Source organism: Pseudopodoces humilis, chromosome 21 (genome assembly GCF_049639895.1).
Source record: "Pseudopodoces humilis isolate 2021_Gansu_Grassland_sample_001 chromosome 21, ASM4963989v1, whole genome shotgun sequence".
NCBI classification, from domain to species: domain Eukaryota; kingdom Metazoa; phylum Chordata; class Aves; order Passeriformes; family Paridae; genus Pseudopodoces; species Pseudopodoces humilis.
The window spans coordinates 6,247,624-6,271,389 of record NC_142220.1 but is presented as its reverse complement, the minus strand read 5'-3'; the positions used below and the strand labels follow the sequence as shown (position 1 = coordinate 6,271,389).

The 23,766-nt window shown below is 50.4% G+C and overlaps 2 protein-coding genes across 2 annotated transcripts; one reads left to right on the top strand and one right to left on the bottom strand.

Moving 5' to 3' along the window:
• Positions 1 to 5,905: 5,905 nt before the first annotated feature.
• On the bottom strand, positions 5,906 to 11,179 carry OTOP2 (otopetrin 2). The gene is made up of 7 exons (XM_005526739.3): positions 11,058 to 11,179; positions 10,034 to 10,462; positions 9,458 to 9,594; positions 8,788 to 8,846; positions 7,972 to 8,105; positions 6,632 to 7,521; positions 5,906 to 6,076 (listed from the first exon to the last, which is right to left on the bottom strand). Exons 2-7 carry the CDS (start codon positions 10,428 to 10,430, stop codon positions 5,906 to 5,908), a joined length of 1,788 nt encoding a protein of 595 aa, XP_005526796.1. The 5' UTR covers positions 10,431 to 10,462; positions 11,058 to 11,179.
• Positions 11,180 to 14,061: 2,882 nt separating this feature from the next.
• On the top strand, positions 14,062 to 23,081 carry USH1G (USH1 protein network component sans). Its single transcript, XM_005526738.2, has 2 exons — positions 14,062 to 14,390; positions 21,723 to 23,081. The coding sequence occupies exons 1-2, from the start codon at positions 14,227 to 14,229 to the stop codon at positions 22,966 to 22,968; spliced, it is 1,410 nt and encodes a 469-aa protein (XP_005526795.1). The 5' UTR covers positions 14,062 to 14,226; the 3' UTR covers positions 22,969 to 23,081.
• Positions 23,082 to 23,766: the final 685 nt, after the last annotated feature.

The window sequence follows — 23,766 nt, the reverse complement described above, 5'->3', positions numbered from 1 at the left end:
AGCATCAGCATCTCCAGCCTGTCTGGACAACCTGCTTGGATGCCCTTGCTCCTTGCTTCCATGTTTTGAGATCCCCTGAGTGCAGTTGAACTCTTTCAGGGACCTGGTTCTTTTCCAGACTCTGTTCCAGAGATCAGCAGGAAACTGGGATCTCCCAAGAGCCATTTGGTGGTCTCTTTGTTTGCCAAAGCCAACTATTTCTGTGCAAGGCATTAACAAACCTGTTGTTTTTCAGTGCTATGATCCTAAATTGGGGTGGCCACACAGAAGTGGGAAATGGAGGCCATGAGTCCAAATGTATCCTAAAGTTTGGCTGAAATTGGAGGTTTTTCCTTCAAAGATGGGTCTGAAATAAAATGCTGGTACCTGCTGTGCTTGAGTAGTTTTGTCAATGGGACTGAACATCTGTGTTGCAAAGATGAGGCATCCTTCCTAGCCTGACTTGCCCTATCTTGGATTTGGAGCTGAAATTGAACCCAGAGGAGTTTTATAGCTCTGGGAAACAGGTTAATCCTCCTTATTTGGTCCTTAATTTGAAGAAGAACAGCTGTTTTACTGGAATGTATTGACACAAGTTTAATTAAGTCATTAAGCAAGCGTGCAGGAGAGGGGCTGGAAAAGAGAAGGTGAGTCCAACTCTCTGGATCGATCACAGAAATGACTGCCCTGGAGAAGCTGCCTTTACTCAGAGGTTGGGAGAAAGCTGCTAAACATTAGGAGCAATGTTTGCCCCTGTGCTATCAGGAGTGTGCTTATTAATGGTGCTATCTGTGCACTTAGCAGTGATAACAGCCAGGCCAGGCTCAGCAGATCTGTAAACAGGGCCTGGGAGGAAGGAGCTCTGTGCTCAGCCGCACAGTTTGCCCAAAGGCCACCTGAGGAACGCGGGGCTCCTCACATCTTGCTGGCCAGCCCACGCCCTTCCTTTGGCACTGATAACCACAGCGGCGACGTCTCCCTGAGGCTGGGAGTCAGAGACTTCTGGGGTGACTGCAAAGAGCAGCTTCATCCAGCATGGTTGGGGGTGAGCTGTGCTGTACTGCCCAGCTCTGTCCCTCCATCCCCTCAGATGGGTTCTGGGGGTATGTCCTGGCTCCACATGTGAGTGTGTCTCTATTTTCCCTGCTGGCTCGTGGTACAGGTCTTTCTGACCTCCTGCCAGCACTGAGCTCCTCCTCACTGCTAAGGACCACTGGGAAATGCCTCCTCTGCCACCACCTCCTGACCTGGTTCTCAGCTGGAGTCGATCCTGCTCACAGGCACCTTGTGCTGCAATCCCATCCTTCACAGCCAGCCCTGTGACCTTCTCAATCTATCCACTTTCCATCTACTGCACTGACAGATAATAATTAACTTGGATTCCTCCCATCTCGGACACACCTCAGCAAATCACCCAGATAAATGGTGTTTTGTTTTGTTTTTTTTCCCCTAATAAAACAAATCTCGCCTTCAAATAACAGATGATTAAGAAGCAGAGGAGGGGATGCAAAACCCAGGTAGGGGTGGGATGATGCCTCAGGCCTGACCCTGGCGATGGCCTTCCCTGCTTTTTTCTGAGCCAATGATTCCTGATCTCCTGCTCTTCATCTCTTCCTTCTCTTGCTGCTCTCCCTTGCTGGCTCTGGCACCATGTCCCTCTGGCTGGGCTCTGAATTGAGATCTTTTTGACATTCACACAGTCTCAAGTCCTGGGACTGGAGCTCCTGAGCTCAACCAGTGCTGAGCTCTTAATCCTGCCAACCCCTGGGGAGTGATTTTTATTTGTAGGATTCATAGTTCCACCAAACCTCGGCCTGGGAGGCCAAGGTGGATTTTATACCAAAGTGGATGAATCTGGAAGCCCCTGGCAGGAACTGGTGTGGCCCAGGGCAGCCCTTTGCTTTCCTGTAGCTCTTCATTTGCAGTGACTGCCATTTAAACTGTCACCATGAGGCATATCTCTGTCTGGTTCCCCATCCCTTAATGGGAATGGAATCTCTGCTCCATAAGGATGCTCTGGCAGGGGCAGTCAGCAAGATGCTGCTGGTGGCCTTAGGGGCCAGCTTTGTTCTTTGCTCTGACAGGCTCTCTGCTCTCCCAGCTCTCATGCCTCAGTTTCCCTCCTTCCAGGCGTGGAAGACGGAGCTAACAGCAGTGCTTTTCTGCAGGGATCTGACACAAATGGGGATGTGTTCACAAAGGACCAGGTGTGATCCCTTCCCGTAACTTGGGTACTTTGTGTTTGTGATGTTCTCCCCTTCCACCAAACCCTCCACCAAGAAGATGCGTCCTGCTCTTTAACTGGACTGTGAGGAGCTGAGTCCCAGCTCTGAGGAGAAAGGGGCAGTGATGGATCAGCCAGCAGCAGTCAGCTGCATCACCTGCCAGAGGGGAAACTCAGGGAAAGGCATGGATTAGTGCACTTAGGATGTGGCAGTGCCTGCTCCAGGGGTGTGCCTGGGAGACTGAATGTGCCAGAGAGTTGCCCAGGAACATCTGGATGATTCTTCATCAGCCTTGGAGCACATCCCTTTGTACAGTAACTGACCATGAGCTGACACCTTCTAGTATCCTTGAGCACACAAGAGAGTTTACAGTGGAGTTTTCTTAGGGTTTGGATTTTTAGGCTTCTTTTTTTTCTTCTTTTTTGCATATATGCTCACTTTCCCTCTGGCTATATATATACATATATATACATATATATACCCCCCTATATTTATTGTTGGGTGTCCTTCCTTTAGTTCCTTCACACCTCTGGAGTTTTTGCCCATTAGTTGTGGGGAAAGCTGATTGCTGGCATTATTGGGTGTTTAGGAAACACGGGGAGTTTGGCTGGGCCCAGGGGGGAAGGGGGGCAAGAGAGAGGGAGGGCAGGGGCAGCTGAGAGCTGGCTGGTTTTCTTCAGCTTCATAGCAGGACAGGCTCTCAGAGCTGTTGTGGTTGGGAGAAGGGAATTCACCATCACCCAGATGGAGCTGCTGCTTCTTCTCCTTCTCCCCTCTTCGCTGGTGGCCTCGCACCCCCTGTCCTGCCAGGACGTGTGGCAGTGCCAGGCACCACCGTGGAGCTGCTGATACACCTCAGCCACCGGCCCAGGATCTCAGCTCATCCCTGCTGTCCCAGCCGACTGTTCCTCAGAGCCCTGCAGGAGCACCGGGACTGACTGCCCGAGGGGGTTTGTGAAAACAAAGCCTCTCCTCCATCCCTTCCCGTCTCGGCCGAGAAAGCTGTCACGGCGTCCCTGGTTCTGTTTTATTGCTAATGCTGTAGTTATTGCTGTTTGTTTGCCTTGTTACACATACTAGTAAAGAACTGTTATTCCTATCCCCAGATCTCTGCCTGAGAGCCTCTTGATTTCAAAATTATAGGAATAGGGAAGGAGCGGGTTTACATTTTTCATTCCACGGCAGGCTCCTGCCCTTCCTAGCAGACACCTGTCGTCCAAACCAGGACATTTATATACCCCTTTTTTGGTATATAGCTGGGGTTCACTAGCTGTTTTCCAATCTACTGCTTCTCCCGAGATACGTGTTTGTGGCTGGAGTGCAGCAGAAGAATGCAGCCCTTGGTTGGAAGCCCCTGTCATCCCTGTGCTTGCAGGAGGGATGATACCTAAAGTTATCCAGGGATCCTTGTGGAGCCTCTGCCATCCCCAGAGCATTTTGGTTTATCCCAACAGGACTACAGTTGGATGTTGTGGTTCCAGCTGACCCACAACCCTGGAGTGGTTGATTTCAGGTTATTGCCAGTATCAGAGCTGCTTGAGTTGTTAGGGGGTTCTACTGACACCCATCCTGAATCTATTTGGCCCTAGAAGTGCCCCTACGATAGCTATCCAGAAGAAAAGAGCAGTTCAAAGTGTGCCCTTCTTGATCCAGTGCACCCATTCCTGGGAACCTGGGAGCAGGAACCAGCAAGAGCACATAGGAAGAAACCGAGTGTGCCCCCTGGGAGCAGATTGCGTGATTAAAAGTGTTTTCTGCCCCTGTGTGTGCTCAGCAACTTGGGCTCAAACAATGTGTGGAGCTGTAAGTAGGACTGACGTCTGCACTGTTTACGTCTCTTTTCTGACTTAATTTCAACTGCGGGAGCCACAGAATAATGAGGCTTTTGTTTTAGGAAAGGTAAGTTTTCTAGAGAAAGATTTTATCTTTACCGGGTTAATGGTAAAAATAGAACCAGGCCTTTGCCAGGTCAGTCAGGCTTGGAAAGACTCCCAGGCTGGAGAAGGGAAGGACTGACCCAAGTGGAGATGCTGGATCAGTGTGGCCGCCTGAGGGCAGGGGAAATTGGGGTTTCCCCCATGTTCTACCCAGTTCAGAGAAAGGCTGCTGGCAGGCAGGAACACTGGTGTTAGAGCAGCCAGAGACACTAGTCCCTGCTGGTTTGGTGATCTGGGCTTGGAGGGGAAGGGGGTTGGAAACACGTCAACCTGGGCTGTGGGGTGGAAAATTGCATCACTCCATTTCAAGTATCGTGATTTAAATGTATTGTTTTTTCTTTGGCAGATGCGTACACGTCCATAGGTAAAGGCTTGATGATTTCTGCCACCTCTGCGGTGTTTTTTATTGCAACAATAAACCCTGATGGAACAATAAAGCCTTTATTAGAATGGTTAAACCCTGATTTCTCACGATGCAAACAGAGCTCAGCTGTGCCAGTTTGATATGCACCCTCCTGTCCTGGTAGGGAGGGCTTTCTGAGGCTCTGCTTGGGTGCTGGGTACAGCAGAGGGGCCCATTTCTACCTCCTGCAGCCCAGGACTCCTGCTCTGAAAGCTCCCTCAGTCATTCAGTGGTTCATGGAGAGCTGCAGGCACCCAGAAATTTGAGTCAGGGCCTCAGGATCTGGGTTCAGAGCTGTGCTCGAAGCCTCAAAGCATGCACAGGCTTGAGGGTGCAGCACCAGCATCTCTTCAGGTGCTGGAGATCAAACTGGCCACCACATTACATTGATTTCTGTGTCATAGGATCCCTTCAGGAGTTCAGTTACAGTGAAAATCAATAAATAACTTTGCGTACAAAAATGTTCATATATTTTAAAAAAATTCATTATGTATTTAAAAACAGAAAAAAAGAAAAAAAAGGAAAATCTCTTTATTATCCCCCAGACTGTATTGCCCACATCATCTTTATGATTCTCGAGCCCTGATTCAGGAAATCTGAGAAGAAAGTGTGCTAGAGCAATCCCATATCAGGGCTAGCTCAGGACCACGTGCACAGCTCTCCCTCCTTGGGAAGAGGAGGCTGCATTGATGCTTCCCTGGAGAGGAAGGCAGGGGCTGGCACAGGGAAGGGTTGACAGGGCCCACACACAAGGGCAATACAGAAAGGAAAGATTAAAACATTTCCCAAAGCCTTTGGTGGTCACCAGTTTGTTTTTCACATCTCTGCAGGGGAGTGATTTCTGACTGGCCGTACCAGGAGGTGAAGTGGTTTCCCTTTCTGTCCTTCCAGGCCTGTGTCAGCCCCTTGCACTCTCCAGCTCCCCCAGTCTGTTCCCAGGGGGCACATCAGGTTTCCAGCTCTCTGTGTGCAGGGAGGCTCCAACTGCCCAAGGGTGCTGAGAAAAGTCTGGAGAGTCCATCAGTGGCATGGAGTGAACAGGCTTTACAGGGAAGGTGAGTCTCTGCATGAACCAAGGGCAATTACCATGATCCCACCCTAGATACCTTCCTTTTTCTTATCTGTTCTCTTTTAAGCTTTAAGAACTTCAGACACACACAGGCACATCCACACACGAGTAGCAAAAATAAAATCTGGACTATGTTTGGATGATCTTCACTGACAGTTCATAAATGCCCCAGCACTGCAAGGGGACATGATTCAGGCAGTGCTGGAGACCCCTGGGGACATCCGGGGAGCCCTGGGGTAGGTAGAGGATGGATTGCTTGAGGAGGATCTCATCTTCCTTGCAAGGGAGCTCTTTAGGACATGATGTAGACCTCCAGCAAACTGGCCACAGCATGCATTCGGTAGAAGATCCCAAAGGGCAGGCAAATGTCCACGATGGCCGGCCACATGGAGTCACCATAGAAGTTCAGTTCTGTGTCATTGTCAAACTGGGGCCGGGCACCGAACGCTGGCATGATCCAGAGCTGTGGGAGGAAATGGGAGAACAGCACTGCAGTGAGAAAGGTGTGTGGTACATCAGGGACCTGCAGCCACAGCTGCTCAGGAAAGGAGCAACCTCCTAGGCCATGGGTTTTGAGATGTACTGCTGTTTCTCAATAAAACCCAGACTTCATGCCAGATATTTGGCACTTTACATCCTTTCTTTAGGAGGTGAAGGGAACAGTTTAATGTAATTTATTGCTTTTCATAAGATATCCCATACATCTACTAATACACAATAAAAATACTGAAGCTGATTATTCTCTTGCACCCACCTCTTGTGTCTGATATTCTGGTGATAAGTGACAGGTCTGTCGATGTAGCCTAAGGTGTCTTAATTTAGGACAGTTGCTGTTTCTTTTTTAGGGGACAAGGGAATCAGAATTCTGCATTTATAAATGTAACTAATGTACTTTCTGTACAGCAGAGGCACAGAAAGGACTGTTTTTCCATGGGCCACACCCACTTCACAGACCCTTCTCCCTTGTGCTAGTAGCCCTCTCCATCCCCCACAAATTCTTCTCCCTGCATGTACTCACTATGATATTGCTCAGCAGCAGGAACATGGAGATCTCCCTCAAGAATTTCCTCCTCCAGTTCATCTTCTTGGGGGCAGTAAGTGACCTCACAAGGTCAGAAGTGTGCGTGGCTTCCGTGCCGGGTGCCGTGCCAGTGGCCAAAGCGCTGCCAGTGTCAGGCACCCGCAGGGACACTGCGTTGATGTTTACAAAGGTGAGCCCATAGAGGTCCTTCTGGTGAGACTCATGCTTGTAGTCCTCCTTGGGGGGCTGCCGGTGGAGGCCTTCGATGATGAAGACGTTCTGGAAGGTGTGCTGGGCGATCATTAGGAGGGCGTAGGTGAGGTTGAGCGCGCTGATAGTGTCCCTTGGCGTGCTGGCCACGATGGCCACAATGGAGTAGTAGGAAATGGCATATTGGCCCAAGGCTGCCCCCATCAGCAGGGCCACGTCCAGGGTCCTGGTGGGGTTCTTGTGCCGGTCCATGTCCCTCTTGTCAAACCGGTAGATGACAGAGCCACCGATGCAGACAAGAGACATCAGGCTCAGACAAACAATGTTGAAGATGTAGTACATGGTGAGTGCTTGGCTCTTCTTGCTGGATTCAGTGCTGGAATTTACCTGCACCTCGTACAGGATGAGGACTCCCAAACCACTCACGAGGATGATGAGGCCCAACATGATGCCTACAAAGAAGGTCCTTCGGAACAGCCTGAACTTCAGGCGCTGAATGTGGTGGGAGTGGTGGTCTATGAAGCGTCCAACGTTCTTCCACATGACATAGACCATAGCAGAGGCAAACAGACTGTACTCAATGTTAAAGGGGTACAGCCAAAAGTAGCCATTTTTGAAGATCTGGCAGATTTGGCTGTTGCAATTGCATTCCTCAACTGAGCTGCTTCTCATTCCCACTGAAACAAGACAAAACCAGACAGATGCCATGGTATCAAAACAAGGAACCAACACTTCTCCCTGAAGAACTGGCCGTTTGGGGTCAGTGAAAATCAACACAAAGAATAAAAGAATATGTGACCACTTTGAAAACAAGGATACTTCACCCTCAGCTTTCTCGTGCCCAGGTTCTTTCTTAAAAAGTTAACTGTCAGGTCAAATCTTTCTTTTTCCCTCCCTTATTCAATCCCATCTCATTTGTACAGTGTCTTCCACCTCTCAGACTCCTCTCTGACAGAGGCTAGAAAATGAACATCCAAACTTTGCTTTTAACAAACCAGCTCTGACAAAGGTACCACCAGCTCTAAACAGACCTTCTGAAAAAGGATAAAATCTGACTTGCTGGGGAACAATTTCTACCTGATGGGATCTCTCCCTGGACCAGATGGCTTTGCAAAGAGGCAGATTACCTTTCAGGAGCCATCTGAAGATTTCCTCTGTCATGTTTTTCTTCAACTTTGAATGTGCCTTGTGGACAGATTCGTCTGTCACTGCTGACATCCACACTGCCAGGTTTGTAGTCAGCGTTAGCATCAAACCACACCTGCAGGAGGAGGAGGAGGAGAAGGTTTGTGACATTAAAGCAGTAGCTCTAGGCCATGTTTCTCCCATCCATGGTTTGGTGTGCTCAGAGGGACCGTGGCATTTGCCTGAAGTGGTGCAAGGACTCCGGTGGCCCAGGTTAGAAATCTTGATCCTTTCTTTGCTGCTCTCACTCTCTTCCTACTTTTTGCCCATGCTCATGAGAATTAGCAGGGTTTGATTCCCATTGTTGCTTTTGAAAGAGCTTCTCAGTAGTGAATAAATTAATAGATCTGAATTCTTCTTCAGTAGATCCAGTCTTGCAAAAGTGGACAAGATCTTATTTTAGCCTGAGGCTTGCCCACTGCACAGTTCTCTTCCCCAGGGAAGAAAAAGTCAACTCTGAATCATTATTTAATGATAATTATTTATTTAATACTATCTGCTTTGAGTAATGCTTGTATTCTTGAATTGAATCCAAACCCTGACAGACCCACAGGTCATTAACCACACAGCTGCTTGAGCTGGAATCTAAGTCTAGGTGGAGATGGAGCAGATTTTGTTTTGGATGGCATTAAGGGATTATCCTACCATACCATTACCATATTATTATGGTCACATCTCAGCTGTGTGAGAGAGTACAGAGTGCTTGTGAGCGCCCAAGTCTGCTGGACCAGTGGGATTCAAGGAGCAGCAGTGCTCACCTGGTAACATTCAGGTGCACGTGGATGCAGTCTTTGGCAGAGACCCACAGGAAATATGTCTGCAGGGGAAAGAAAAGGAGTTGTTATTTCCAGCAAAAAAAGAAAGCAAAGCACATCCCTCTGAAGGAGCGATCTCCCCACAGAGCAGAGAGCAAGCTGGAGCCTCTTTTGCTTGGGTCCATCCAGCCTAGTTCATAATGCTGGCCCTCTGCTGGATGCTCTTTCTTTTCTCCCACTGCCATTGCTCTGCCCATGACCACTCCTTGTTCTGTCTAAATTGTCCTTCTCTGATCTCTTCTCTCCTTGGCATGGTCCCAGAGCAGGGGGTCCTCTGTGTGGGCCCTCAAACTGCAAGATAGCACCTGCCTCAACTGTCCTCCTCCTCTGTTCTTCATGGGAAAGGAGGCCTGGCTGGCTGGGGGCTGCTCAGAGTTTGTGACAAAAATGTCACGGCATGGTAACAAGTTTAAATCACTGCCTTAGACTGAACTGAGCTGCTGTAGGTGGAAGTTGATGTGGTTGGAGGGAGAAGACATGGGCTGGGTGGGGGCTGAGTTAAGCCCTTGCATTTGCTGTGGGGGCAGTTGAACTAAATCCAAGAGATCAGAGCTCCTTCCACTGGTGCTTGTGCCTCTCTACCGCTCCCCAAGACAGAGCACAACCATCTCACCTGGACAACTACAAATATTGCCTGCACAATGGGGTAGATGATTTTGATTGCAGACAGGCAGCTGTAGAAACTCGAGTAATATCCTATTTTGAACACATCCATGACAAGGCTGAAAATGGCAAATAGGATCAGGCCTCCTGTTGGGGAACAAAAATATCTGTGGTTGGACAGAGGTGTGCACACATGGGCTAATGCAGATGGATGAGAGGAAGAAGAGAAAATGTTGTCATGAAGAGCCTTTGCTCCTACTACTGTTTTTCCTCTCCCAGCACCCAAATAATCTTGGCAGCAACAAAATCATACAATAATTTTGGCTGGAAGTGATTTTCAATCAGCCTGGTATGCTGAGGCTAACAGCTCTTGCAAAAGCAGTGGGAAAGATCCTGGTGTAAGTTACTAAGAGCCTTTGTGGATTCAGGGAGACCTGGCAGTGCAGGGACCAGGAGCTGGCCTGAAGCAGGGCATGGTGCCATCAGCAGGAAGAGGATGTGCCCAGATCCTTGCTGCTGCCCTTGTAATAACTGATGCTCCCATGAACTGTCCATCCTGTATCTCTCCTCCAGCCCCAGCACCTACCTCTCAGCCAGATGGGCCCGGCGTGGGAGTCCTTGCCGAGGATGGCACCTGGGCACCGGGAGGTCCCGGCGAGGTAGAAGATGATCCAGATGATGACAATCAGCATCATGACTGTCAGCAGGAAGAAGACATCGTAGTCGTGCACGGCGATCTTCTCGAAAGCCCCACTGCTCACCAGCGTGCAGGCCAGCAGGGCCAAGTGCACGGCCAGCAGGATGGAGAACATGCGGCCGCCCTTTTTCCACACTTCCTTGGAGGCAGGAGTGGAGGGGGACTGGTGGCTGAAAGACGCTATCTGGCTCGAGGCCAGGCTGGCTTTGTTGTCCTTGTGTCCACAGCCCATGCTGGAGTGGGGGTGTCCAAGCTCACTGTCCTTCCGCCCGGGCTCCTCGGTCATGGTTCAACCAAGGCTCTGCCTGAGGGTCAGTGCTGTTGGGAAGAGAAGCCCATGAGTGAGAGGTGCATTTGAAACAGCCCAGGACTGGGCCAAAGCAGGACACGTGATGGACAGGATATATCAGGAACAGGGAAGGCTGAGACAAGGAGCGCAAGAAGACCAATGAGCTCATTTTCAAACTTTCCTTTCCTGGTTCCCTGAAGGCTTTTTTCACTTAAGATGCTCTTGCTCAGGGAGATCTCAGGTCAGTTTAATGAAGCGTGTCTAATACGTCACACAACATTTATGTATTTATTGATGCAAGATTTGGAAAATCACCAAAAAGCACTCACAGGATCAAATATCCTTGGGCAAACAGGCAGTGTGGTTTAAATTCTAAATGTCAGACACTAAACATTCTGAGAAATCGTTATACTTCCTTCCTGACAAGCAGGCCACCAAAAGGTTAGAAATCTCTGGGAATCTTTGGACCATCACATCATAATTTGTAGCAGTTCCTGCAGAAAGGGTGTGAACTACCTGAGTTGTCACACCATCTAAGGCCTGTGCCAAGTTTGGCATTTCATTGATTCTCAGTGAAAAGCCTGAAACAAAGTGAATTAATCATCCAAACAAAGCCATTCCAACCTGTTTTGCCACCTGGGATCCAAATCTCTGGTCCTTCCAGGCTGAGAAGTTTCTCTGTTGCTGCAGCTTGGTCAGTTGAATTTATACCTGTTGGGACGTCTCTGTAATTCATACCATGTCTGGAGTTGACAGCAGGGCTTTGTGGGCTTCTCAGAGAAACTCATGTGATCCATTTTGTGCAATAGCTGATTTTGGGGAAGCTGGAAAGAGATGAGGAGATAAGGGTTATTTACCAAGCAAGGGCATGAGTTGACAACACTGCTAATCATGGCATGGACTGCTCGGTCACACGGTCATGGTCACCACAGAGCAAGGCCACCCCACCAAATCCATCTCCCTACATGCATGAGGTCTCTTCCCTCGAGAGGAGATGGTTTAGGTGATGAACTTACTATTGGTGATGACTTTGTGCATGGCTTTCCGCTTAGTGGAGCACAGTAAACATTGTGCCCCACCCTGTGCTATTCAAATCAGTCCACTCCATGCCTCAAAGGTTTTTGAGGAAAAGGAAGAAATTTGCATTTATACCTGCTCAGTGCCAGTGAGGGTAACCCAATCCTTTCCCACCCATGCTGTCATCAATGAGGAAGGCTTAGCACTAGAGAAGGGCAGGATTTAGGGATGGGAATTTGTGTTCTTTGCTGACGCACTGCCTTTGATTTTTCAGGGTGGGATCACGTTTCTTTGGACCTCAGGACCTTAACTCCTCTCCTTCCAAGGAGTAACTGTGTCACAAACCACAGGGCAGATATGATTTAAATGTTTGTCTGGTAAGGGGACAGTTTCTGCTCAAGGTCCCTTTCAATCAGCTATGTTTTGTGGGGGAGCTATAGGAGTCTCATGGGAGTTCTGGGTGGATGGGGACAAGTTTTAGTCCTTGAAATGCCTCTTTTGGAGACGTCTCTGCTGCTTTACCCCTTCAGGGTAAGCACAGAGCTGGGGCCATTTGCTGTGTGTTTTCTCAGTCCCATTCCTGCCTGCTTGTGTCCTTGCTGCGCTGCAAGGACAGCACCAAACTGAATTGTGTGTGATGGGGAAGGAGAGCTCAGGATCCCCTGTAGAGCCCAGGGAGAGCTCTGTGTGTCCCTCTGTGCTGCCACCAGGTCTGCCCTGCCTGGCCTCTGCTGAGCCATAGGGATTCCTTTTGGGGTGACTGGTTGATCCCTTCTCAGCCTCCAGCCTTTCCCAGGGGAAGCCCAAGCCTCCCAGAAGTAAATCCGAGCTGACAATGTTTTGCAGAGACCAGAAGTTCAGAGGCCCCTCGGGCTAAACACGCTGGTGTACCCTTGCCTCTTTTGTCCTTACCAGCCAGCAATAGAAAACAGAAAATAGAAAAAGGGTGTTTACTGCCTCGGGCAATGCTCCCAGTCCCCCTGGCAGCCACTGCACGTCTACGGGGCAACAAATTTAATTAGCAACAGTACAAGAATCATTAAATAACGTCGGTAATGAATTGCAGGCATTACTGTACTGCTTTTCACCTGCAAGGATCCCAGCAACAAGAACCTCAGAGGCCACTGCATCCCATCAGGGCTTGCCCAGGAGGCTGAGCCGGTGCAAACGAACCTGTTGAGGTCAGCAAAGCCCACAGGGAGCAGACGCTGGCTCTGATGCACTTCCAGGTGTTCCCGGGCAGCCGGAACGCTGACATGGCATCAGTCACCCAGGGATTAATCACTGCACTTTGCGTGGGTGCACCTGGCACTGCTTTAGGGCCACCCTCCTGTCTAGGGGCTTTTTTTTTTTTTTTCCCTTACAAAAATAAGCTGCCTTTCTCACTGTTTTAGTTCCTCTCTGCTCATTGCCTTCTGATGCTGTCTTACATTCCTTCCCCGTTTTTCCACTCTCCTCCCGTTTCTCACCCTTCTGATGGCTTCACCCTCTCCAAACCCTGTGCCCGTCCCAGGGCCATGGTGACACACACAGAGTCCAGCCCTGGAGATCCCCATTCCCAGGGCCATGGTGACACACACAGAGTCCAGCCCTGGAGATCTCCATTCCCAGAGTCAGGACATTACAGGTAAAATGAACACGAGAGTAGCAGGAAATTCCTCTTCCATGTCAGCATATCCCAGGGAATACAATCCACCGATTCATCCCTGGGTGTAATGGGACAGCTTCGTGCTTCGGTCACTTCCAGGCTCGGTTCCATCTTTCCGACGGCAGAGGGTGCCCGGGAACCGGGAACGCTGTGCTGGAGACATTGCCTGGGTCTGCCCAGCTCCCCCCGGCTCTCACCCAGCCGGGAATTCTGTGTCAGCATAAAAGACACCAGGGGCTGGACACTGCACCCACTGCACGTCGCAGTGAAGTACCGAGTTACACACAGGGTTTGGGTTTTTTTTTTTTTAAGTCTCCAGAGAGGGAAAAGAGGTGAGGAAGGCCATTATGAGTTTCCTTGGTTTATCGGATTCCCGTTGCGCAGTTTGTTCTGCAATTCCTTGGAAAGCAGAATTCTCTGGGTATAGGCAGGGTAGATGAGGGACAGGGATGGTAACTGGGTCTGCTGTTGTCTTCCTAGTGACACTAGGGAGAGATACAAATAAAGAATTTTTTTTAAAAGATATTTGTTTGTTTGTTTTAAGTGAGGAAAAGCTGAGGTGTGAACACCCCCGGTATTACTTTTGAATCCGTCACCACACTGCTCTCAGCCAGCTCCACAGAAAGCAGGATTATCCATCCAGGGCCCAGCTCTGACAGGGCTGTGAGTGAAGGCTGTGGGGCTTGTGCTCCACTGACCCACTCTTCCTCCTCTGGCTACTGCTGCCCCTTGCTTGAGGTGGGGCATGGAATAGGAGCATATTGGGCAGGATACAGCCCAGCAGCCTTTCTGGCAGCCTGCTCAGCTTTGGGGACACGTAAACCTGGTGAATTGTTGCTGTGCCACCCCGTGCTGAGCCCAACAGAGCGATGCCGCTTAACTGGAGCTTTTAATGTGCCGTGGAGCTGGTGCGTGCTACAAGGAGCAGCCGGGGCCGGAGGATGCTTAGGACCCAGGGGAAGCGCTGTGGAGCCTGGCTGGCTGGGCTTGGAACGACTCCTGCCTCCCCAGCCAGGACTTCTCAGGTGTCCTGGTACGCGGAACTGTGCGAGGCGAGCGGGGCCCTCCTGGCAGCTGCCCCTGGACCCCCTGGGCACCCATGTGCTGGCTCAGGGACCCCTTCACACCATGAATGACCAGTACCACCGAGCCGCCCGGGATGGCTACCTGGACCTGCTGAAGGAAGCCACCAAGAAGGACCTGAACTCACCAGATGAGGATGGCATGACCCCGACCCTATGGGCCGCCTACCACGGCAACCTGGATGCCCTGCGCCTGATTGTGAGCAGAGGGTGAGTGTTGGCCAGGCTGGTCTGCAGGACAGGGTAGCTGGGACCCCCTTCTTCCCCCTTCCCTGCTTGCAGCCCTGTGGGCCCCACATGGGGCACACATGGCTTCTGTCCATAAGAACCCTACTCCTGTCCTCCCTGCTGTTACTTTTCTTTGCTTGTGGTGCTTTGAATCTAATCCAGCACTCCTGATAACTGCTCTGTGTTTTCCCACCTCCACTGACCCTATAAGTGCTCCTGCCCCCAGCCTGCTTGCAGCACCCTGGCTAGGGATGAGTTTCCCTTTCCAAGTGGTTTGTGATCTTTTACAGGTCCTGTAAAGATAAACACATTGTGCTGCTGACATGGAAAAGCCCTTTTAAGTGAGGGGACAGAGGAAATAACTGCTCCCTCTGTCACAAGAATGCTCACGGAGGGATGATGTGTGCAGCGCCAGCTGGCAGTGGGTAGCACTTGTCTGTTTTACCCAAAGCAGGTCTCAGTATGTGACCACTGGACAGCTTGTTGTACACTTGGAGCCTGGGAAATTCAGGTTTTCCAAGAGCAGATTTCTTAAAGCCATCTCCTCCACAGGGCCTGCTCCACACTGGTCTGGCTCTCTGTACCTCACCCTGGGCTGCTGAATCTTAAGTTTCTGGCTCCCTAAATGTGGATGTGGTGGAGAGGTGGGAGTGGGATTAAGGGGACTTGTCAGACTGGAGGGATATACACCTTGGTGCTGGGGGAACAACATAAGGTCTGTGCTAAAGCAAGATTCCTAGTTCCCTCTGGAAAGTCTGTGACTCTGCATTTCTTACTGACCACTCAAGGACACATCCCAAAGCTTCCTTCTGCTCCAGCAGCTCATCTAAAGCTGGAGTGGCTTCTGCCTTGTGTTGAGAGCTTGGTGGTGCTGATTTTGATTTGTGTCTTTCTAATATTGAGGGATGATACTGAGGTCAGCAGCCTGGATGGACATCACACCTCCTTGGAAGGGCTTTACTTCTCCACATTTGGCTTGGTGGGCCTGTCAGCTCCCATGCAGGGATTTTTCATCCACCCTGGGCTGTGTTAGCAGCTCTTGTACCTGACGAGCCACATCTCCACTGCACTGTTCTGTTTTTGCCATATCCTGATACGCCTGTTTGCTTGTGCAGTACCAATACCTCTCCTGTGCTCACAAGCAGAGCTCCTCCATCCATTGCTGTCCTTTCATTGTAAATCATTTCCTTTCAGATCCTGAACTGAAGGCTGTGCACAGAGTGGCTTTGAGAGGTCCTTGAGCACCTGATACAGTAGGAGTGTGTTCAGGAAAAGATTATTTCTGAGTCTGGAAGGGACTCAGTGCTCTGAGTGGAGCATCCTGTGACTCCCTGTGTACCTCCCAGGAAAGACTGTGCCCAGCAAAAACCTGCCCAGAGCTCCTGTCAGGACAGGAATTGCTAGCCAGGGCCAGAGAGACATGGGAGGAATGCTCAGAGGATGACACCCTGAAGTTAAAAATGGTTCCAAAGACTCTTTGATGGCCAAAAAGTCAATCTGGAAGGCCCAAGGAGTGGATTAATGCCCCTCCAGAAAGACAATGCCTTTTGGACTGACTTTTTAATCTCTTCATATCACTGTATCTCCTCATATTGTTCATCCCCACTACAGGGCACCCTGAAGCACCACTGTCTGCCCAGCCAACCCCCATCCAAGCCAGCAGTTTCTGCCTCTCCACAAAGCCCAAGGGCTGCTTTTATAAACTCACATTGGATTAAAAGGTCCTTGTGGGCTCAAATCGTGTTCGAGTGCAGCTTGGCTGCTGTTTAATTAACAACCTAATATACATTTGTTCCTGACAAGGAAAATAGCCTGGCAAAAGCCCAGTGCCCTTTACATGATGGATGATGGAGCAAGGTGTGTGGCTGTGGGACTGCAGGATGTGTTTGCATTTGTGCATTCATCTCCATGTGACAGATCCTTGCCCGGGGCCACAGAGAGACCAGCAGAGTGTTTGGCATGGAGGAAAGCACATCCCTGCTCCTTGGAGCTGGCTTTCAGGCTGTGAGAGGCAGGAATACCCCAGCCTGGGGACAAGGGTGCCAGAGAGGTGGGATTGTGCAAGAGCCAGGAGAGCCTGAGGACAGACCCTGTAATTTTCTGCCAGTGCCCAGGATGATGTGCCACAGTATTTAAGCCTTGTTCAGAGATGAAACTTAATGCTGTGTTATATGTGTTACTATTATGCCTGCACTATAACCACTGTGAGGCAAGAAGGAGGGCACCTGAGTATCCCAAAATGTCAGGGAATTGCTCTTTAGCCTCTGCTGCCAAAATATTCCTCCTTTGGTTCAGAGACCCCTGCACTACGAGCCAGGGGAGTGTGGGACTGGCATGGAGCAGCGTCTGGGGGAATGGAGGCTCTAGGGCTGGGCTGGCTTCATGCAGGGATGGGGTGGGAAGCATCTTCAGGTTCTGAGGGGCCTGGTGAGCCTCCATCTGGGTTGCTTAGGGGTGTCAAAGCACAGAGGGTGATGGGGGAGTCCTGGGGCAGCAAGAAACACCAAAATCTCCTTGCCAGTGCTGGGCAGTGGCACCAGTGCCCAAACAAGCTGGGACATTGAGTGCTAGGGCCAGACTGTTATGGACTGCCCTAGTGAGGGTGGCCAGAGGAACCCTGAGAAAGCAGGGCTGTGGGAGGGGGCTCCTGGGGCCAAAATCATGGCTCTAATGTCCTGCCAGGCTGATGGACACATCTAGGCTCTGTCATCAGTGAAGGAGCCTCATCCACATGTGTTCAGCAGATTATGGTGTCAGGCTGAAACAAGGAGGGGGAAAGAAATCCTTTGGTAGATCCTTGAGGGAAGCTTGTTGCCCCAACCACATGGAAGGGGTAACGGAGCAGGTTTACTGAGCTGCCCTGACCAGCTGGTGATGTGTCTGTGCCTCTGTGCCCCTTCTGCAATGGACAGAGAGAGGGTTTGGGATGGAGGGATCAGCAGTGGCTCATCCTTCTTGTTTGCTACACAAAAAGCCTTTTTCTTCCTCCTGGCCAGGCTCCAGTGAGGAAAACAAACTCAATTAACATGACGGCTGGGAAGAGGCAGGCAAGCTGGCATTTAGCATTGCAGCTTTTCAGAAACACTAATTCTTCAGAGTGGTTTGTTAGGCGCTGCTGTGGCAGTGGTGGGCACCAGTCCAGCTCCAGTTATAGGCAAGTCTGGGGGCCTTGTCTGGGACCAGCCAGGATTTCCTTGGAGTGGACAGCAGGAGAAGTGAGGATGTGTCTGCAGGTCCTCACTCAGCTTTGTCACCCAGCAGAGCTGGTCCTTATTTTCCCTGCTTACAAAAACTGGGGGCACAGATACTTTGGATGTCAGTGGCAGAGGGGACAAGTGGGTCAGCTGTGGTTTGGGGGTGCTGGTGGCTCCTGACATCAGCCAGGCTGCTCGAGGGTGTCACATCACCCCAGCTGGGGCAGGGTTGCAGCGGAGGTTGCAGCAAAGGCACGTGAAGGTGATGTACATCCTCTGCACGCCACAGGGCTGGAGGCCACGTGGGAGCCGGGGCAGCCTGGCTGTGTTGGTGGGGACCTTCCCTGGGTGACAACCTGCCAGGATGGTGAAGGAGCAGGGTGGGGCACTCTTGCAGCTTGGTGGCTTCCGGCACCTGAGCTGTCTGCTGGGAGTGGGGGTGAGCCCTGGGCACGGTGAGGTGCTGAACCAGGAGATGTGGCCCCAGGCACTGCCCCAGCACCAACAGTCACCCGGCACAGGGACTGCCAGCCCAGCTTTCTGCGGGAACAAGAGGCAGAGAGCCCTGGCATGACCCTCATCTATAGCATCCCTGCTGGATTTTTGGGGATTTGAACCTGGAGGACAGCTGAATGCTTGGGTTATCACCACCTGGGAAAAACTTGGTATACAGAACCCAAAGCTCTGCTCTGAGCCCAAAACCTCATCTTTTCTGCTCTTTTCTAGGCTTTGCTTGGGTCATGGCCCTGACTAACTATGCTGAAGGTAGTAAGGATTGTGCCTCAAGCCATAAATTACCTTTTTTCACTCTTCCTCAATCCAAAACCATTTCATGCCAACTGCACCCAGTTGGCTCCTAGTGTGAGGGCCCAATTCCTCACACACACCCATGAGCCAAGGGTGAGCCAGCCCTTTGTTATCGGAGGAACTTCACACACGCAGCCAGGGAAGAACATATGTAAGTGCCACTGGATTCCCCGGCTAATTGGGATCCTATGGGAGAAGCAGAGGGGAAAAACCAGCAGGAAGGGAGTGAGCATGCATGTCATGGTGCAAACACAGTGACTCAAGAGATGCACATGTCCACCTAAGGGGCCCAATTAACAGTGTTTTAATAATGATTATTACAGGAGTTGACTAAGTGCTCAAAAATGCTTTGAAGTGCTTTGAGAAGTGCTGCGCTTTACACCTGTTATTAAAATATGTTCCTACTTAGTGGACCCTGCAGTCAGCATCTCCTAATGTGCAGCACCCCAGAGGTGAAGATTTGCTCAGACAGACACCTGCCAGAGGGAGGGCCTCATGTTTATTATCTGAGTTGAATCAAACATCTCTGCTTTGCAAGTCACCTTTCTTCTTTCCTTCTGATGCATTTTTAGTGCCTGAGGCAGACATTTATAGAGAAGAGGGCCTGAAATATCTAGTTTTGATCTAATACTCTTGTTTCTAGACAGTGGAAATGACCAGGGAAAGCTGGTTTTGATGTTCTTTCCCATCACTCTCTGAGGAAAGTAGACTTTCACATATGAAATCGCTAGGACCTCCCTGGCTTTGCCCCCTGAACCAGACAGATCTGAGAATAGGCTCCAAAAGGTACTTGATGGATTAAGCATCCACACACTTGGTTTAGGAAGCAAGACTGTTTCCAGTGAGTCCACTGCTCAGTCACTGCCCACATCATGAGTCCACACACACATTAGGACCCTTGGGGTGCCCTGGCTCACCTGCCCACACATGCCAGGCACACAAGTGCCCTTTCAGAGCACACAAAACAAACCAACAGCCCTTCATGCACTGGAGTCTCTCCACCAGCACCAGCAGTTTCATGTGGAACAGGTTCACTGGCTCTTTAAATCCAGCTCCATCAATAATTTACTCCTCTCTTGCAATTCATCAAATATTTATCCTCCCCATGCATTTCCCAGCCTGGACATGTCACTACGAGGGTAGAGGCAAGGGCTGGGACTTACTGCTCCTGGAAACTCGGCATTGCCAAATCCCTCCTCTCCTTTTCTTGGCTTCATGGCTCCTCAGCCCTGTGATCTCCTGCCTTTCCCCTCCTCATCACCCATCTTTGAAACCTTTATCTCCTTCTATGAGAGATGTCAAAGGCTCTGGCTCAGAAGTCCTGAAGGGTTCATGGTTTTTTGCCACCTTACAGAGTTCCAAACCTTTTGATTAACTTGCTGGATTTGCCAATGAGCTCAAGGCTGTACTTACTATGTTTCTGTAAATTTAGTGAAAACATGTTTATGATGGAGTTTCTGTTCATGCTCCCACAGAGAAAGCTGTGTGCACCTCACACAGTGAGTGAAGTTAGGAAGTTCATGCTCTGGATGCAAATAATCTCCAGCTTAACCTCTAGACAGGCTTAATTGCTTCTCTAAAGCCTGAGGATTGCAAACTTGGCATTAGACTGACTGGGCAGTTCCTCTCTGTCTCTGCTGCCCCTTGGACAGTGTTCCAAGCAGTCAGTGGGGTCCCTGTGTGGGGATGAATGTGCTGGATGAGGCTGTTTCTGGGGTTTGTGCATTGGCACAAAGTGATGAAGGTGCAAAGCAGCAGGGCAAAGAAGTCCCTCTGCTCCTGTGATCTCCTGCTCTTTCCCTGGAGAAGTTTTTGGACTCTTTGAAGTCAGACAAGCCATAGCTCAGAGCACATGGGATTTGGGGTAGAGTTCTGGGCTCTGCTGCTCCCAGCTCTCTTCAACACAGACCCTAAAGCAGCAAGGAGTTAATTAGCCCTTGCTGAAGGTCTCAAGTGTGTGTTTAAGGAGTTGGACCTGATGATCCTTAATGTGACCTTGAGGTCACTTTCAGTTCTCTATATTCTGTGATTTTCTTTCTGCACTCCTGGTGTCACCATGGATTGGAGCTGAGGTCTGTGTGGAGGAGGAACAGTGCTGGGTTCCTCTGGAACTCCCTGAAAGTGTGGTGTGGGAACAGCAGGAGCTGTGCTGAGCCCTGCTGCCCATGAGGAGTTGCTCCTAAGGGTGGTGGAGCTGGCCAGCCTTAATAAAAGGCTTTGCCATATCCATGTGCACGGAGGGAGAGAGCCCTGTTGACAGATACTGCTGCTGGCTGCATATCATTAGCACACATGCTCAGGAGAGGGCTGGTGCCAGCAGGGGTGTGAACTCTCTCTCGTTTCACCTGAGCACAAATACAGAGGAATGTCAGGAGGACAGACTTCCCTTGAATCCCAGGTTTGTGTTCATCCTGGCACGGGAGGCAGGAGATGTGAACAAATGGTTGTGTCCTGCCAGCAGCTTGCTGGGGCAGGGGCTGGCACAGTGCGAATGGAGATGCTACTGGCAGTGTCCAGCTCTTGAGTACTGCAGAAACCTAATCTCCACTTTCTCTGAAACTGGATTCTCAGGATGTGTTAATACCAACGTGCTTCCAGCCGTGCTATCAGGACCAAGCATGGTACAGCAAAATCCCCCACAAAACCCCAGTGCCAAGGCCAATGACAGCAAAATCACTCTTATTCTCTCCTGCCAACATCCCCCTTTGTGCCACAGATTTCCCCAGGTGCCAAGGAACAGGTGGGTGGGAAGGTACAGCAGCTGGGGGGTTTCAGAACCATACTGAGGGTTACCTGAGGGTTACCTTGAGATACGGTGGGATCCCAAGGTGTCCAACCCAGGATGTGGCATACGGAGGGGCATTTTGGCATGCCCCCCTGCCAGGAGTCTGAATGAAGCCATGATCTGAAGGTGGAATTTGACTAGAATTTAAAGGGATATTTGAGATTTGAAATTTTATAACAAGCTTAAGGTCTGAGCTGGAATCAGACCCATATCTCAGTTCTGGGCTATTCAGAACCTTACTTGCCTTTCTCCAGAAGTTGGTTTGATGTGGGAACACATTTTTCGTGATACCTAAATTCAAGTCACATTGCCACAGACTTGCATGTGAGGCATATGATTCCATTTCAGTAGTACACCCCTCCAGAAGACCCCATTAAAATTGAGTTGCAGGAACCAGAGGTGCGTAGCTTGATATTTCAAGGAGTCAACAATTCATGGTGCTGATTTGCCCCTGCACAGCTGGGAATATCTCAGTGGAGTCTGCCATCAATCCCTGCATGCTAACCAGTTGATTTTCTTGCTGCCTAGGGGCGATCCAGACAAATGTGACATCTGGGGGAACACCCCTCTCCACCTGGCAGCAGCCAACGGCCACTTGAACTGCCTCTCCTTCCTCATCTCCTTTGGGGCCAACATCTGGTGCCTGGACAATGACTACCACACCCCCCTGGACATGGCAGCCATGAAGGGGCACATGGAGTGTGTGCGGTACCTGGACTCGATTGCTGCCAAGCAGAGCAGCCTCAACCCCAAGCTGGTGAGCAAACTGAAGGACAAGGCCTTTCGGGACGCCGAGCGGAGGATTAAGGACTGCGTGAAGCTGCAGAAGAAGCACCACGAAAGGATGGAGAAACGGTACAGAAAGGAGATGTCAGATAATTCGGATACCATGAGCTTTTCCAGCTATTCAAGCAGCACCTTAAGCAAGAAGTTCCAGCACATGTCTATGGTGACTTCCCTGCCATACTCACAAGCCACCATCCATGGCACAGCCAAGGGAAAGACGAAAATACAAAAGAAATTAGAGAAGAAGAAGCAGGTGGACGGGACATTCAAGATCTACGAAGATGGAAGGAAAAGCGTGCGGTCTCTGTCTGGTCTGCAGCTGGGAAATGACGTCATGTTTGTGAAGCAGGGCACGTACGCCAGCCCCAAGGAGTGGACTCGCCGCAATATCCGAGACATGTTCCTTACGGATGAAGACACTGTCTCCCGTGCCATAAGCGACCCAGGTTTGCACATGGACTCAGCCCACTCGGAGGTCAGCACCGACTCTGGACACGACTCCTTGTTCAACCGCCCCGGGCTGGGCACCATGGTGTTCCGGCGCAACTATGTCAGCAGCGGGCTCTTCGGGATCGGCCGGGAGGACGGGGGAGCGCTGGGGGAGGACAGCAGCGATGGGATGGGGGTCAAACTGCAGAGCCGCCTGCAGCGCTCGCCAAGTCTCAATGACAGCATTGGCAGTGCCAACAGCCTGCAGGAGAGGAACGCAGAGGAGCTGCCCTGGGATGAGGTGGAGCTGGGCTTAGACGATGACGACGAACCAGACACCAGCCCCTTGGAAACTTTTCTGGCTTCCCTGCACATGTTTGAGTTCATCTCCATCCTGAAGAAGGAAAAGATTGACTTGGAGGCCCTCATGCTGTGTTCAGACAATGACCTGAAGAGCATCAATATCCCACTGGGCCCCAGGAAAAAGATTGTGGATGCCATCCAGAGGAGACGACAAACGCTGGAGAAGCCAGACGTCATTGTAGACACTGAACTGTAAGTAGGAGATGAGGTGTCTGAGAGGTTAAACCCTTCAGCAGGTGGAGATGTGGATAATGTAAAGTCTTGTTTTCAACCTGCTTTGGAAGAGTAGGAGTCCAGGTAACCTCAGCACTTCTGTGTGCGGGCACATTCCTGCTCGTGTGGAAAGGATGAGTTTGGAGAGGTAGCAATAGTGTTAGTTCATTACTCAACAATCTTAATGTAACTGGGCAGGACATGAAGCCCGTGTTTCGTTTCATAATCCATTTGAATGCAGACTGCTCTGTGGTCTGATGCTTCTCAGTCCATGCAGCTGAGATTTTCAACCACACTCACGCTTGTCTTGACTCTTCACCTTTTCAAGACATTAGGAAATCAACCGCAATTCCCAGTGGGAGCAGGCTGACGGCAGTGCCTGGTGGCATTGGGAACCCTTTCCCAAATGCCTGAGATCTTACTCAGTCCTCTGGAGACTGCATATGTGGGTTGGAGTTGTTGCTGTTTTACGGTATTTCCAGGGTTTGGTTGGTAGGGTTAAAGGACAGGGTACCTGTCAGAGAGGTGAAGGGAAGGCAACATGCACTGCCACCACAATTCACTGTGTTTGGCCTTCAGACATCTGTGTGCTGCTTTTACAGTACAGTTTGTTCCTGGATCCTCAGGGTGCTGATGGATTTTTTTCTTTCCCTTTGCAGATAGCAGCAGCATCTTTTTGAGGTTTTTTTGGTTGGGGGTTTTTTTTGTGGGTTTTTTTTTTTTTTTAATTTTATTTTTATGCTCGAGAAACAAACCCAGTTCTAAGTTGCCAGAAAACACA